The sequence below is a fragment of the Metopolophium dirhodum genome, chromosome 4, assembly GCF_019925205.1.
Source record: "Metopolophium dirhodum isolate CAU chromosome 4, ASM1992520v1, whole genome shotgun sequence".
NCBI lineage: Eukaryota > Metazoa > Arthropoda > Insecta > Hemiptera > Aphididae > Metopolophium > Metopolophium dirhodum.
Window position 1 is genome coordinate 13,301,362 of NC_083563.1, and position 18,114 is coordinate 13,319,475.

The window sequence follows — 18,114 nt, forward strand, 5'->3', positions numbered from 1 at the left end:
TCACTTAAATTGTAGTTTGAGACTTATTTTAATTTTATTTTTTATCGTAGTACTGCTGGACATAATAAATTTAGAAATGCTCAAGACTATACAAGAAATTTCCTAAATAGTAAAATTTATATCTTTACCGATTTGAGTTTAAAATATACATATCGGTGGGCGCTGGTCTCATATAATAGAAACTAGAAAGTTATGATATTAAATTAGATATTATTTTTAATGAAATATTCAAATATTCAAATAATCAAATATAATCCTTTGGCACCTGCGGAATACTAGGCTAATAAGCTATATGATTTTGTATATTATTGCACATTCGTGTGCCCAATCAGATTTCTTGTAAACCATTAGTGACACCACATAATATTATATCGATGTGATCTATAAGATCAGGGCTTTGCACCCGAGTGATTTATTCGAATTTCGGGTTTTCAGCGTTGCATGTATTTGGATGTTCAAACACCAAAATAAAAAATTTAAACACATTTTCGGTGTTAGTAACCATTATTATTTGGGTTAATACGAGTGTTTAGTAGTTCAGAAAAAAACATATTGGCTTATAGTTATTTTTATAAAATATTTTTTTTTAATTTTTTACAGTTAAGCAAAATGTCCTAATATTGTTATTATTAAACAAATAATTAACTACAAAATCAAACTAACCACATGACGTATATACAAAATGATACATCACATGAAGATTGTAAAATAAAAAATTATTCGGGTATCGGGTTAACCAAAAAATGTTTTATTTGGGTTTTGGTTAATTTGGGTCTTTTGAAAATAGAATCTTTCTGGTTATATGGATTTCAGGTGTTTGATTTTTCAAGGGTTTTTTAAGGGTGTTAGTGTTTTACGGGTTCTGGTTTATTCTGGTGCAAGGCCCTGGTTTAGAGAATCAGAATTTTAAATTCAAAGGAAAAACTTCAGTTTATTACCACGATTTAGATGGCCTTGGGCAGTTGGGTGGCAACTTGGGCAACTTGGGCCTACACAACACAAAATATATTGAAATGTTCCCATCTATGATGGTTGTATTACTCTAGAAATTTTACGAGACTTTGAGTCGTGATCATTTTTCTTGCGAGGAGCAAGTATATGCACTAAAAAGGCGTCGGCTCCGACAACGGCAACGATTATAATTTATAAATATCACTATATTTTGATTAAATATTTTCAGCGTTTACAAATTGATTTTTACTTATTGTTGATGGATTGACAGAATTCATTAAAATACCTCTTGATGAATGTAAGCACCTATCTACAAGCTTTGGGCACTCTCCATCACTGTTTAGACACATAATCACCATAACCTAATAATTTGTGCCCACCTATTCCGTCCGTAGCTGACAAAAATGTGTACTGAGTAGGTTATCAAGTGCTAGGTATTTTTCGAACATGTTATATTTAATCAATCTCTAAACCTCGAGGTCGTGTGATATAATTGTATGTGCATTTCCTATTATTATAGGTAAATAGGTACATATTTATAAATGTATTATTCATTTTTAGTACCATTTTCTACAAAAACACCCTCAAAACTAGGTACCTATCCAACAACAATAAATAATATTTAACTGCCTTATATTACCTATATTGTTTATAATGAAATAGTTTTATGGTACCTACCTAAGTTGATTCAATATTATTTTATTCAAGAGGTAAATCTACTTAAATAATTTAGTTATATACAGTCACCGAATGATGAAATATAATATACCTAAACACCCTATTACAAATAAAATATAAATACTTAAGTAAATAATATTTTATTTTGTTAATATTTAACATAGAATAAAGTTTGTGTTGTGTTTGTATTGGCAGAACTTGAGTTTATTATTTATTGTGAATTTGTTTTGTATTCTGCTAAACAATAGGTAGGTAGTACATAACTAAAAAAGGTGGATAAGTGGATGTCGCTCTGCTGTACAGTATGTTACAAGTGGGTCACTGTAATGGATGGTGTTAAATTTGAATTCAATGATATAATATAATTGTATTAGAAAAACGATTCTGAGCGAAAACGGTCAGTCAGCCTATGATATTACCAAGTATATTTGATGATATATTATTGTGAATAAAGTAATTTATATATAACCTATTTAGGTGGAGCCTTGTTTTGAATTTTCAATCCTTAGCCATAAAAGTTAAACATTTTATACATTTTTAACCACAAAATAATTAATAAATTATAAATTTGATAAATGTTGTCAAAATTTGAAATTTAAATGCTTATAAAAAAAAATTGTGCATATGTATTTTTAATATTTTTCAACAGCTATTAGAACGATATATCAGGAGCTTCATATTAAATTTTCACGCTTTTTTACCCAACAAATAAAATTTTATTGATATTTATAGAAAAAAAAACTAAAAAAATTGAAAACTGACAATGTCCGTAAACAGCTCAAAAAGAGTCAAAATATTTTCAAAATTTTATAGTGTATAGAAAATGCTAATATAAACATTCAGTGAAATTTTCAAGTATCTAAAGTCATTCGTTTTTTAATTACAATAAAATAAGAAAATTGTTACATGAGAAATCGAGTGAATATCAAATGTTGTAAAAATATAAATTTCAGACGCTCATAAAAATTTAATTTAAGTTTCTTGTCGACATTTTTTTTTTGATAAAGGTAGACAAACTTATGAGTAATCTTATATTACATTTTCAAATCTTAGATTTAAAAAGAAAAATTTTTATGAATTCTCAACTCAAAATAATTTGCTAATTTTCGTGATTTTTCCGTATTTTGTCAAAATTTGAACTTTAAATGCTTATAAATAAAAACTGTGACAGGATTTTAAATTTTTTTCATCTGCCTTTGAAACAATAACCTAGGAGCCTTCTATTAAATTTTCAAGCTTTTTTACTCAACAGGTAAAATTTTATTGATATTTATAGAAAAAAAACCTAAAAAAAAATGGATATTGACAATGTCCGTAAACAGCTCAAAATAAGTCAAAATATTTTGAAAATGTTATGGTGTATAGAAAATGCAATTATAAACATTCAGTCAAAATTTCATGTCCCTACGGTCATTTGTTTTGGAGTTACACTAAAAACCAAAATCGATTTTCTCAAAAACAAATTTTGCGTAAAAATTCCCGTTTTTCCTTAATTTTTCTTTTGTTTTTCACATCGCTTTTGAAAACTACTGAGAAATTTTTACTTTTGACCCCCCCAAAGTATCAACTAGATTCACTTTCCTATCAGAAAAGTTACTGTTGAAGAAAATCCAAGCACTTTTACTGTCCTAAAAGGTGATGACAGACACAAAAATAAAATAAAAAAAAAACACACATCATTGTAAAATCAATACATTCATCGCTTCGCTCAGAATCTAAAATTAAAAAGTAGACCTAACAAATAAAGCAACCAACCGTTTTTCAGTAAGAACGTTTTTGTTTGTAACTTCTAATCTTATAGTATTATTGGTTAAAATTATAAAACCAACTAAAAACTGCAATTTTGGTAAATTTAAAAGTATCCAAAGTAATATAATAGATTCACACATTATTGTAAATCAAATTTTGAAAAAAAAATCATTACAGTTACCTACTCAATGACTGAGTTCATTCAAAATCTACTATATACAGCAGAGTGACTTCTTCTGTTTGTTGTATATTTTTTTCAACAATTCACTAATTTCTGATCAAATATCTTTATCTTAAATATCTAAATTACATAGTTGCATGTTATAGTGAACTTAACTTTAACAGCTGACACAAGTTTACTACATACTTGTGTACTACTTTATAAGAGAGATTAGACAGTGATGACAGTGATTGGCCAATATGAATGCATAGATTTTGACTAAAATATAATTTAATTTTTGTATTTCTATTAAACTGTTCATAAATTATACCAGTGACCAACACGTTGTTTACCTGGTGTAATAGTATATGCAAATAGAGTAAAGCAATAAATAATAAAAACGTTAAAAATACAAAATCATTTTCAAAAACAAATAACACTTTTAATCGTTCAAACCGATTAGATATACAACGCAATGATATATTGAACAATGTATCATAATTCAGAAAACTGAATTTGAATGTCAAATTTTGTTAATTTCTGTCAGATTTTAAAACAATTAATTTGTACACCAGTTTGTAGTAATACAATTAACATTATTATTTCATAATTATTATGAATATACCACATTTTTACAATGTGTGAGCACAATAGTAATATACATTTTGAGTAAAAATAATAATAATAATAATAAATAAAACAATGATCAGAGATTATCAAAATTATATAATTTAAAATAGTAAAATTTAAACCTTTGTGAAAATGTTTTAATACAAGCAACTGCAAAACATTAAAAAAATGTAATGCACCAAAAAATAATATGTCTGCTTTACTAGTATTTAATTATATAAAAAAAATGTATTGTAGTTAATCTTTTTTTTTTAATTCTGAACAGTTCATCTCTTTGTTCTTTTATCGTACGTTGTGTATTTAATGTGAAAATGACTAGTTGCGCACATAGTAGTTACAAAATTGATTAGATACCTAACTATAGTTATTATTGTTTACAAATAAAACAAATATCTATTAATTATAACAATTCAAGATGACAAAAAAATATAATAAAATAATAATGTATATTAGGTATAAGTAAATAACAACAATGATTATTTCAAGTCGTATAGTCCATTTTGAGCTCAACAAACAGAAAATAATAATAATAATAATAATAATAATAACACAAGAAAAAGATATAATAAAATTGTCAATAAAAATAAATAATATTAAATTGTTTTAATTCAATTGACCAAATCATCTTTTAATTTTCAGTGCGACAAAGCGGCTTTCAAACCATTTAAAAATAAAAAAACAATAAATAAATAATAATACAAGATAATGCTTACGTATTACAATATAATATGCGGTGCGTAATTAATGACGTGACTGGATGTTTCACAGGTTAATTTATCTGAGAGAGATCAATGGTGTTGTTCATAACAATGACAAAAAAAAAATAAATATAAATATATATGACGATGAAATGAATATCGTTTCCAAATTGACGAGGTTATAGGGAGCCTTTATTGTCCCGTAGCAAAGTCCATTGGGCGAAAACGATTGAAATACTTGCGGTGTGCAATGAAAGCACAACAGTTCAGATATCATAATATATTTCACTTTTATATTAGTAAATATATTTATAATATTATATATTTGATAACAGATGTCAACACTAATGTCATTGTGCACGTCTGACTTTTATAGGAACATTGTTTTGTGACTTAATCGTTCGTTACACGATGGACTGTCGAATACTCCAATACATTGCTGTTTAACATGACACAATGATACGCGGAGAGATAAAAAATATAATAATTCTTGATAACAAGCTACATAAGGATCAACATAATCCAGACACCAAAATATATAATTAACAGTGTTAGTTTCACGGTTTGGTAATGTATGTCATCACATGAGGAGAGCAGCACTTAACAATGTATATTATATAATATATAAATAAATATATATTAATATTGTGAAAAATTGAATTGTTATATAGTTTGGATGTGTGTATAATAAATATATAAAACTTTGTTGGTCGGACCAATAGATAACAACATCGACGGAGGCCTTTGACAACAGTAAATCTGTAATAAGACTATAAGAGGCAATGCATGTGCCATACGATGAATGGAAAGCAGCACCACGACCGAAACTTATTGGGTGTTCAGTCAAAGTAAGCTTTTTTATAAAACAAAAAAAGCGTTAAGCTCGTAAATACTCTGTAAAAATAAAAATAAAAATTAGCATTACAAATTTGTATTATTATTGTATTATTAGTTTTATTTGACCTACTAAATAGAACATAATCTTAGATTTACACGCTCTGGGCGTTATCTATTGTCTTCCATCACAACCTGTTTAAACAGACTGTTAGACATGTGACACTTGACGTCCTGACTGCCGAGTGTGGTCGTACCGTCTTTGGCAATGAACAACTGTAGCCCCGATCCTATAAAACCAAAAAAATAAAAATATAAAATACAATATTTTATAATTAGTTAGAATTTGAATAATATAATACAAAGTGTACTAGACCCCCCACTGATAGACCTCTTGTGGGGGGGGGACAAGTTATAGATAAACAAACCTTAGTAATATTCACGGCTATAGATAGTATGGTTTCCCATCGACCCATGGTTCCCATACTTAAAAAGTGTCTACCGAAATGAATCTCTATAATCAGTATTAAAGTTAAATTAAACAGCTGGAGACTTAAGCACTAGCGCTTATATGTCATAGTGGCTATCACGGAACTAAAATTTACATTTGAAAGGTAATGAAATTTATAGTCACTACAATAAAAAAGCACTAGTGCGTAAGTCTCCAGCTGTTTAATACTGATAATGGAGATTCATTTCGGTAGACACTTTTCTAGATTCGTTGGGTAACCATACTATCTTTAATCGTGGCAATATTATAATTTAATAAGTACAAATTAGAGCTTAATACCTAATAAAAAAATGTATATTGTACAAAGTGCAATACTAAATACACCCACCTTAATAGATTTGTATGGTTTTATAAGTAAAACACTTACTTTACTGTTTATGATAATATACGTTTACAATTTTAAATATAATACCTATTTACATTTTGTGTTTAGTATTTTAATGTATGTGTTATCAATTAGTAGAAATAATATATTATTATATTATTTCATATGTATTTACATAATATAAATTATTATAATGTACTTAATGTATATTCATAAATTTGATAGTTTTTTTTCCACTAGTTGTTAATTTATTCGTTTTGTTGAGTTGTATAAATTATAGTGAATAGCTTAACGTACTTGAAATTTGAATACTATAAAATTCAAATAAGTATTTTAAAAAAAAATATCTTTAGTATCAAAATATTCAATGAAATGGAAACAAATTTAGTTTAGTACAATGCTCATTTTTCAATTTTCAATTTATTTCTAAATGTGTCTTAAAAAGTACTGAATCTGATAGTGTGAAAAATACGTTCTTTGTTACAGTGAAATTAATACCAAAAAAACTTGGGAAAAATTTATTTTTTCCAAAATTCAGGGTAGACTCGAAAAACTCAAAAAACTTACTTTTTTAGTATGGTTTTAGACATAATATTATAAAATAATCAAATTTAACCTGCACCGTACTTATAACTTCAGTTATAGAAAAACCCGTGCAGGTATCCTAAATTCAATTTTTAAAAACTAATTTTTTTTAAATTAGTATGTTTTTTTAATTATTAATCATGTGACACACGTAAGTATAAAGAAACAATTATATAGTAATAAGTATATAATATACATCATAGTAATGATATAGTAATATTTTTAGTAGGTATGGTGACTTATATTTTCGGCGTAAGCTCCTTCCGAAATTCTGCTGATGAGTAACGACAACAATAATAATAGGTAACAAAAATAATGTGATATAATATTAATTGTCAATATATAAGTAAATTAAACTTACTGGGCTTGTTGTCCTCGTCAGCCGAATGGTCGTCCAGGTTGGTGGCCCTGAGCAGCTGGTCAATGAGACTATCCGGGTTGACCCTGGTCACCTCCACGCGCCCAGATGCCTTTGCACAGCCATCGTCGGTGACACTGCCACCCGTCGCGGCCGACTTCTTGTTGCGCCGCTCCAGGGCAGCTTTGCCGCGATCTAACGAACCGGTCTCAACACCGCTGAGCACGGGAGATGCTTGGGACGCGGATATGGCCGTGCCGCTAGACGTCAGGCTGAAAGGGACACGCGGAGACAAATCGATCAGAAATACAGACAATGAAGAGCGAGCACATTGTTTGTAGAACATAATAATATAACTAACGGCTTAAATATGTATATAATATATATGTATTAGGCATGCAAGCATATTTTATGCATCACGTATAATATATGTATACAGGGGGTTTCAAATATTGTATGCGTCGTGCGTATAATAGTGACATTGATAGAAAGTTTTGATTAAGAAACTTTAAAAGAGAAATTTCCTAAAAAATGTATGTTAAGACTTAAAATATCATACGATTACTTCTTTAAGTCATTATATAGATCACATTATGCTATTTTTTCATGTCAGTACTAAAAATGTACGAGTTTAGGTTTTATTTAAAATTATTTTTTAAATTTATCATCCACTATCTAACTGACTTTTGCAGACTGCAAATATAGGATAGAAAAACGCGCTCTCAGAAGAGGGCTTGACCGCAAATTAACGCAATCCACACAATTTAAAACACCCCGCATATAATAAATATGTAAATATTTCACGCAATAATATTCCTACCTATAGTAGGTATATACTATAATAATATGAAGTGAAATGAGTGTAATACGCCAGCTGCGGGTGCTGAAAAGCGAAACGCGGGTGCATAAAAACCGTTAAATGTCACCATATTATTATTATTATTATTACTATTATTATGCCCAATATGAGAAACTTGATGTGGCTGAAATATATCACATTATTATACTTAAGATATTAAACTGAAATTTAATTATTGCGTCGAGAAGCGAGAGAAACAATATATTATTATTATTAACAGCAGCGAACAGCGGAACGGCACCATCATGAATTATAAATGTTACGACTTTATGAGTTTTATTTTATTTATGGTAAATTTACGACTGCGTAAAATGATTAAAATCGATAATTTTCGAAAAACTTTTGCCCCGTAAATATGCAGCAGTAAGGGAGACGAAAGGGATACATAATACATTAATACTATTACAGTATCATTAATTATTTTCGAAAAACACTGCATTGTATAAGTATGAGTATAAAACGTAAAAGCAAAATAATATTAACAATAATTAGTAATTCATGCAATGAAAAACAATAAGCGCTTTGAAGATGATTAATTCCATACAACATGAATGTTAAGCACTAGGTACCATGTTTTCAAATATATTATGGTAGCATCATATATTTACACATTTTCTGAGATCTCTGTAATAAATACCCCGTACGATTGTGTAAAAAACAATTAAAATAAACCTAAAGAAAAATAAATAGTTTTTTTTTTATATTTCATTAATCGTGTCAATGTTCATATCCGACGGATTAACTCAAATTAAAAGAAATTCAACTAAATTAAATATTTACAGTTTCGAAGTTTATCAATAGCCCGATTCTAAAAAAACCACTATATAAATGAATCATTTTTAATAATACCGATGAGACGATAACATATCAGCATAGGTTTTTACCTCGGAGTCATTATAATATTATATGTATAACATACTATAGAACGTCAAATCAACTCATATTGAAAAAAAAAATTGAACAAAAACAGTAATAAAATCGATTAAATTAATTAATGCGACATATTATCTAATATCTATATATATATTATACATGCATTATATGTACATATACACGATAATCTAATTACACAGCTAAAAAACTTTCTAAGTCAATTGCTTTGATTTTGAAACACATTATTTTTATGTAGTATTTATAACAGTCTATTTTAAATTTTGAGCGGAGCAAGGAATCTATAGTGATCTATTATTATAGTGATTTTACAATGGTATTAATTTTTTTTTATCTTGTATACAAAGTGCTTCGATTTCAACATATCGTATCTTATCTTTTAACAAATTGGATCAATTGACTTTAAAAGGTCATTTATCGATTTTCTCAATAGTTATTTAACGTCATGGGAAAAACCACCGACAAATTACGAAAAATCGCTTAAAACGGGATTTTAATTTCTAACGCTTTGTTTATCATCATAGAAACGAATAAAAAATTGTGACGAATAACGATTTTAGTTATTTTGTAGTAATTTATAATATTAATTCAACTTACGGGCTATAATAAATAATAACAATATAAAATATCCAGACTGACGAACCGTCTCCGGTCAGAATCGTTTTTCGTGGACAATGATATAAATATATTATATCATTGAATTCAAATTTAATACAATCGATTATACAGTGACCCACTTGTAACCTACTGTACAGCAGAGCAACATCCAATTACAAGCCTTTTTATTTCATAGTTAGAATCAGAATACTTTTCTAAAAAATGCCATGAATGAATAATTAATAAATAGTTATTTAAAGATTTATTTAATATTAATATGCATTTAAAATTTCGATGAACACAGTAAAATGGTGTAGGTCCTAACTCTGCAAATTATTTTAAAACTATTTATTTAATATTTCAATTTGATACATATACATCGAAAGTTTTAGCAAAATATTCTGCATCTGATTATATTAGAAATAAGTTGTTATTAAAAAAAAAATAGCCTAATTAAAATAGAAAAAGGCATCATTTTTTTTTTTATCAAAATGAAGTGTTATAATTAATTCAATATATAGGGTGTAACAGGAAGACCTGAAAAAAAAATGATGCTACTTAAATTGTGAAAATGATATGGTTAATAAATAATTTAAAAAGTATACTCATGTCAGGAAATTCCCAAAAATAATGTTTTGAAAAAAGTTATTACGTTCTAAATTAATTTACACAAAAAATATTGATATTTTAAAAAATTCTAAAAAATAAACTTTTTAACTTAAATAAATGTTAATCATTAAAATTATTCTTATAAACAGATCTAAAAATTGTCTTTCTTGATTTTTTTCAAAAAATATTAAAAAATAAAAAATTTTATATTATACGTGTAGCATAGTGACTATAAATTATATATTAAAAAACAATTTTTAAATATTGATTTGAACAAAAGCTATTTCATTTGTCAGGTCTTCCTGTTACACTCAGTACCTATGTCCTAAATGAAAATATTATTTTCAAAATCACACCAAATTATCAAGAAAATATGTATATAATACCAATAGATATGTATACTATTCCGAATCATCCGACGGCTGGAAAACAAAACGATTAAAAAATAAAATTCATGCAATATTATCAATTATCATATTATTCGAAACGAGGATAATTCGAAAATTTTAACTCAGCAGCGATAAAAGCTGTAAAAACGACGCAAACGGATGCAAGTATATTATATGACGCATAGACACATCTCATGCAGACACACACACAAACAAACACGAACTCCAACCGACTAACATTTGGCTCGGCCGCCTGAACGGAGACGACACTAAGGTGTCGGAAGTGCTGAGCGATTTGTCCAGTTCCGGGAGCTTCTGAAGCGAGTTCATGTTGAGCAGGCCCGGCAACACTGCGACGCAACCACCCGCAGTCGTGCTTTCCAACAGCAGTTTGCGGTGGTGCATACAACTGCCCCTGAACACGCACAACACACACACAAACACGACGATGTACAAGAGTTAAGTGCATTTAGATTATGTATATAAGTAGGACGTATGTACGTAACTCAAAACCTCTTATAGAGCTAAAGAACCCTACAGCCTTCCCCAGACACCCTCCCATAAGTCTTAAAATCATTTGTAAGCATAAATTACCCACATATTATTGTATACAATATACAGCACGGAAATAATATGTCGAGTCAGTCGATCGCGATACAAATATTATATTGTAAATTTGGTTAAAATTAATACTTTTAAATTCTTTTTTGTACATTTATACGTTTTAGCATATATTATGTAGATATACCTTTTTTTTTTTCGTTTTGAACCGACGGCGCCGCGGGAATTGCTTTCGCATTGCTGCCGCGACGCCTCTATGTAGATATACCTAGATCTTATTATCATATAATATTCATAATTCAAAACTTTAAATTTTAAACAGATTTATGAAATTTACATTGCGATAGACCTACTCAACAAATAAATTATATATACTAAATACATGTAAAAATAAACACGTAATATTTTTTCAATATGCTTCGATGTCTATCACCCGATATACATTGCACATGCGTTATAATATGCATATTACGTTCGGAAAACCTACTACATAATACCTACATATTGTATACATAGACATTTTAACTATTATAATGCAGTTGAAGTCGTCAGCAACATTTTTTATAACTAACAGACGCAGACAAAATATAATAAATTATAAATAATATATATTAACGACTATGACTAAACACATCTTGTATATTATATTTTATCAAAATTAACAACATCCGTGATGCGCGGGAAGGAATTGAGTGATTAAATTAAAATTTGACATAGGTTTATTAGGTACTAAACAAAATCAAGAATCGTGCGAGAAAAAAATAAAGAAACCTCCTAATTTACGGTACAGTTTTTTAACATATTAGACAGATTTTCTTTTCATACCAACATACATAAAAATATTCAAATTGTTTTCAAACAATTTTTTATTAAGTTTAGCTAACACCACGAAGTAGCGGTTGCCGGCTATATCTCACAAAATTGTTCTCTTCAATACCTACTATAGTCGTCTAAACTCAATAATAATAAGCAATTAATTTAATATTAAAAATCAATAGTTCTGTATACCCATACTAACCAGGTTATTGTAAACTGTTAGTTCATAGTTGGGTAATCAGAAACATTTCCAGAGTATATTTACAAAATAATTAAAATATAGTTCAACAAGTGTGATATATAGTATAGTTAAATTTGTAAATAAACACTTTACCAAAAACAAAATCCGTCAGAACAAACAAGAATGTCTTAAACGCCAGAAACACACATCCCGTGTTACATAGGTATAGATGTATACTGTAGATAAAATTTAATTAAAATTATTGCAACAATATAAGAATATATAAATGGAAGTCCACGTAAACATATGTATGCTATATAAAGGTATAGGTCCGTATCGACGATGATAAGAAGTAGCATTATACGAAGGTAGTTAAGTGAAGGCTGAAGCGTGTTATCTTAAGAAAAAGACAGCAGGTGGCGTAGCTCGCGGGTGCCATGACGGCAGGAGGGTCGTTACCTATTAGGGGAATCTGGGGTAAGGGGCGACAGGCCAGGTGACGAGTTGGTCCGGGGCGACGGTCCGGACCACGGCGGGAACCGGAACCCTCCGCCGTGCTTGTTGTCCGGAGTCCGGAACGCGTCCTGGTGGGTGCATACTTGAGGCGACGGCGGCTGGTGTTTGGCTTGGCGTAGCGACCAGAATCTTGACCGAGGGCTGCTCCACAAGGGCGTAGTGGGAGGCTGCTGAGGGTGCTGTTGATGCGGCGGCGATGGTGGCGGCGTGGCCGGCGGCGGCAACAGACTAGGCGACCACACGGGCCAGGACGGCGACCTGATGTAGGTATGTCACAATAGTAGATAGGTAGGTACTTCGCGATTTCGACATTCACGTAGGTACGCAGTAATTATTGAATAGTAAATACTATGATATATTATAGTCCGCTTTCGAACATAATAATATAACGATATAGGTTGTAATATAATATACTAATATTACTGTTACGTCTATAAAAAACTTGATAATATAATATACGATAAGAAAAAAAAATAGCTCTGCAGCGGTTAGCGGACGGAGGAGAACCGCGATAAAATTCTAATGATCGTGAAGATGACCCACTCAATTTCTCTCAAATCAATCTAACCCATATCAACATTTAGCAAATAATTACCTAGCAAGAATTAGCAAGTTACGTTTTAAAATTTGTAAGTCATTATTTTCAAGTACGGGACAAACATAAAGAAAGGTGGCCAACTTCACGTAGCCCAACTTTTTTCACCCACACGTTCGAAACTGGTATCATTCGATTCCTTATAATTACCAAGTAATTGTAAGTCCATAAAAAAAAATGTGCTAGTCCACCCTACGACATGTACGAATTTTTGAAGTTCGGTGGGCTACGTGAAATTGGCCCACGCCTTTCTTTATTTTTGTCACGTACTTGAAAATAATGAGTTACAAATTTTAATACGTAACTTGCTAATAATTTGCTAAGCGTTGATATGGGTTAGATTGGTTTGAGAGAGATTGGGTGACCCATCTTCATGGTCATAGAACTCTAAGCCGATTCTATTCGCCCGCCATAATATAATACCTGTACAATTTGAACATTGTCCGAATAGAACGAAAAACAAATGTATCAATATTTACTAGACCGCGGTCTATAGATCACGATATAAGTGGGTACTATAGTTTCGTACGTTTCATTCGACTGCGAAAATACTTTTTAAATGTACTCATTCAAATAACTAATAAGTGATAACGGCGCTGCACTATAACAATATTATAATACAAACGTACCTATTATACATGATGTATAATACATCTATACTATAGTATAGGTAACTGAAGTGTACGTGGTATATAGTAGTACACTAGTGACTAGTACGTATATTATATCGCACAACACAATAGGTATCCGACCATTGTACAAGGATATTTTATTATTTTATTCAACCTATAATAATTATTATATTACCGGACGTGCCCGCTGTCACCGGAACTGCTGTGTCTCGAATGAGAGTTGTGAGAACTAGAGCCTTTGCTGGTGTTCGATGAGTTACGGGAATGTCCACTCGAGCCGGCCAAGTGGTTAGTGGCCGTGGGCGCGGCGGCGTTGTCGTGTACCATCACCATCGCATCGTCTTCTAATTGTTCCGAATGATTTTGATTCGACTCGGACACGGCATCGTGTTTCTCTAAACCGCTCATGGATGGAATGTCTACAAACATGTTTTATATCCGGTATCATTAAGCGTACATTAAAATATATCACAGATCAGCTGAGAATACACGGCCCGTATACAGGTAATCAACAATATGCACAGGCTTTAGCTTTTCACCACGTGACGCTTTATTCAGCAAGACAGATGCGGTGTATTGTGTATTATAAACAGTTATTATAAATAAACGATAAAATGTAGGTAGGTAGGTACTCATCATATTGTATTTTTGAAGAAAAAAAATCATTTAATTCGACGTCCCGTGTTGTTTTAGAAGCGCAGAAAACCGTATATTATGCAAATTTAATTAAAACAATTCGTATGGTTATAAATATATATTTTTTTTTGCGACTAGAAAATATGCGTATTGTTGAAATTAATTGCTTTTTTATGTTCAAAAAAATCATTAATATCTACCGATTTAAAACGTCAACTCTTAAAATGATGTACTAATAACTGTTGTTTACATTTTATTGTTGTGTTTTTCATAAAAACGAATAAAATAGTAATTTATTATTATATGATTTGTCTTCCACAGAAATAGTTTTTATTTCGTAACAATACGATAAAAGAAAAACAGTCTAAATATTTTTAGATGGTAATTATACGCGACATAGTTTCCTATATTATACTATTAGCGAACGTCGAAATGCATTAAAAAAAAAGTTAGTTATATAGAATTCCATTATCATAATGAGATCAGGGATATCTTGAGTCACACAAACCTTATTGTATAATGTTGGTTAATAATGCGACCTCCCGTTTTCCATAATTATTCTAGTCTTTAAGAACCTAAGCAAACCTATTAAACAACTCAGTACAGACTATAGAGCGACGACCAAGATTTGAAAATATTAAGTACCTAGAGTTTATAGAGGATATTTCGGAAGTAGGTCAGAGAGTCACATTTAATTATATATATATATATATATTTATTTAATATATAGGTATAAATAATATTATTTACGTATAAAAAATTAAACATTCATAAGTGGAAAAAACACGAAATCGATATTCAACTACCTGCCCACGTAATTTAATCAGTATACAAGAATAACGCATCGTTAGTTAAAGACAAATAAAAATATGCCAAAAAAACAAACAGAACAATATGAAATCAGTCTCCTCCCACTGAGAAATTTCGGATATATATTGTATATAATGGCATGTCTCCATTATCATAATATATTGTAGTATGAAAAATAATTAAATCTAAATAAATTATGATGAAAGACTTAACCTCGGCGGCAACTCATTTGAATTACTTCTTAAAAAATATTTGTAACGTTATGCGCATCTGGGCCGATTACATCTTATAGACGTATACATATTAGCTCATAGTAGGTTAAAGTCATAAATTGGCGCCCATATACTCGAAGTGTATCTGCGTATGCATACCTGATGGAAATAACGATCGCGTATTCGGCAAACTACCGAATCCGCTGCTCGGGTATTCGGTATCTTCGCGTTGCGGGATATCACCATTGGTAGTGGGTTTTTGATTTAAGGCGGATGTTGGCCTGCGGAAAATTGAAAATATTTGTTTAATAATAGTTTTATATAGATTAAATATGTTGAAGACCAAAAAGTTAAACTTGTGCTCATATACATTAAACACCCGAAAAATAATGTACACTATATAACTAGTAAATTTACAAAGGACTTACAAATTATAATATGGTGGAATAAATCTGTTAACACTAAACATGTACACTTAAAACGGTAAAAGTATTTTCTACTTACACTTTGAACAATATGTCTCCGGCTAACATGTTCATGGACACGGATATTCGGAGCATAGAGTTGTCCTGTCGATGGTGCCGGGTGTCGTACCCTTCTAGTAAACAGCGCCTCGAACTCAACCCAGCTCCAGCCAATTCAGCCAAATTAACGTCGGTGAAACCGAGTTTTTGAAAGCTGCGACCACCTTTCAATTCCTATATGACACAAACGATTAAAATCATTTTTTTTACAAAACGATGATTCCGCATCCACGAGTATGATATACTTTGCGAACAGATATCCGAAGGTTACACGGGTCCATTATCCCGGTGGACGCGTTGGCGCTCATCTTACAGACGAATTCGAATTTAGCACCCCATCGGACTGTGTGATCTCGAACCTCCTCTCTGTAACACATCATACGCACGGGGCTTAGTATAAACAATAATATTGGTACATGATACGTATATATAGTATAAACTATATATATTACATTATTATTGTAAATAGGCAGAGAATTGACACCGTAAAGAAATAATATAATGCAAATACAAAAAAATTAAGTACATTATTATTATGTAGTTTTTTTAATTTTAAGATATCGTAAACTTTAGACATTTGGCAGTTAGACTGTACTACTGCTTTGTACAACGATAGTGTGAAAACTTTAAAACAGACATTTGGCTAGCGAATTGGATCATTGACTTTGCAGTCATCACTAGAAATTTTTATACTTTTACGACTCTTCAATTTAACCTAAATAATTATCCAATATATATAAATATTATATATGAGTATCTTTAAATTATTTTTAAAGATTATGTTTGTTTTTATACTAATGGTAATACTGTATACATAAAATATTTTACCTATATATATTTAACAATGTGTAGGTTTCGATTATTAAGAATTCTCCCAAAAATGTACTATGTAATATTACAGATGCATACACAGCTCAATACAAGTAATATATGAATATACCATATGAACATGTGAATGTGTTTAACGAATAAAATAGTTTTTTTTTTAACTATAATTCTATCGTCATACGAACTGGATGAATGTGAGGCAATAAATCAAGCAACAAAAAAGGTATGTGTAATATTACTTTATATACTTATAAATATATAATAATTATATATATTTATGAATAATTATGAATAATTATAAAAAATAAATGCATCTATATTATTATATTATAATAAAGCTACTAGCTATCTGATATTTTTCTATTTAGTTGCAGGTCCATCGCTATATAACGGCATTACACGCGCCTTATATTATATTCTATAGCATCTACTATAAATACACGCATCTTTCCTCCAAATCAGTCACTTGAAACGTGTTTGACAGAACACTACCATATACTTTCCGGCAGACATTCCGCAAAACTGTACACGGTTACTGGCCACTGGGTAGACACATGTTTCTCGTTTGTTGGCTCCTAGGCAGCACATGCGTATATTTACGCGTTGTACCTATATACGTGCAATACACTTTAGTTGAGGAGACGATGAAAGGAATTTAGCGCCAACGAAATTGGCTACCGTTCGCTGAGAAAAAACTGTTTACTATGGAAGGATTTCGAAGGTTTGGAAGGTTTCCAGTTTTTTTTTCAATGCATCAAATTCAAACGACAGCTCATTCTTACACTATGGACCGTTATTATAACGAAATATTATAACATAATAAGTATATAGATTTAAATATTGTAACGAAAAAAATCAATGAAATAGTTGCAGTATCCACCGCATACAACCGAGAATACTATGAAATAGCATATAGATACTCCGAAATTCGGCAGGGACGTCTCTGCGATAAATTTAATCGAAATAATAATACGTACTA

At 30.2% G+C, this 18,114-nt stretch overlaps 1 protein-coding gene across 4 annotated transcripts in view; it reads right to left on the reverse strand.

The window, feature by feature from the left end:
- Positions 1–4,244: 4,244 nt before the first annotated feature.
- LOC132942368 (early estrogen-induced gene 1 protein) overlaps positions 4,245–18,114 on the reverse strand; it is a 30,945-nt gene continuing 17,075 nt past the window's right edge. The window contains exons 3-10 of one of the 4 annotated variants that reach the window (XM_061010686.1): positions 16,553–16,673; positions 16,288–16,481; positions 15,943–16,064; positions 14,301–14,544; positions 11,063–11,239; positions 7,483–7,751; positions 5,834–5,990; positions 4,245–5,760 (exon numbers count right to left, since the gene is read on the reverse strand). In XM_061010686.1, coding sequence (XP_060866669.1) covers positions 5,872–5,990; positions 7,483–7,751; positions 11,063–11,239; positions 14,301–14,544; positions 15,943–16,064; positions 16,288–16,481; positions 16,553–16,673 — 1,246 coding nt within the window. In that variant the 3' untranslated portion in view covers positions 4,245–5,760; positions 5,834–5,871. Of the gene's footprint in view, positions 5,761–5,829; positions 5,991–7,482; positions 7,752–11,062; positions 11,240–12,841; positions 13,157–14,300; positions 14,545–15,942; positions 16,065–16,287; positions 16,482–16,552; positions 16,674–18,114 lie in introns of all 4 variants that reach the window. The other 3 variants (XM_061010684.1, XM_061010685.1, XM_061010687.1) reach the window with 3 other exon arrangements.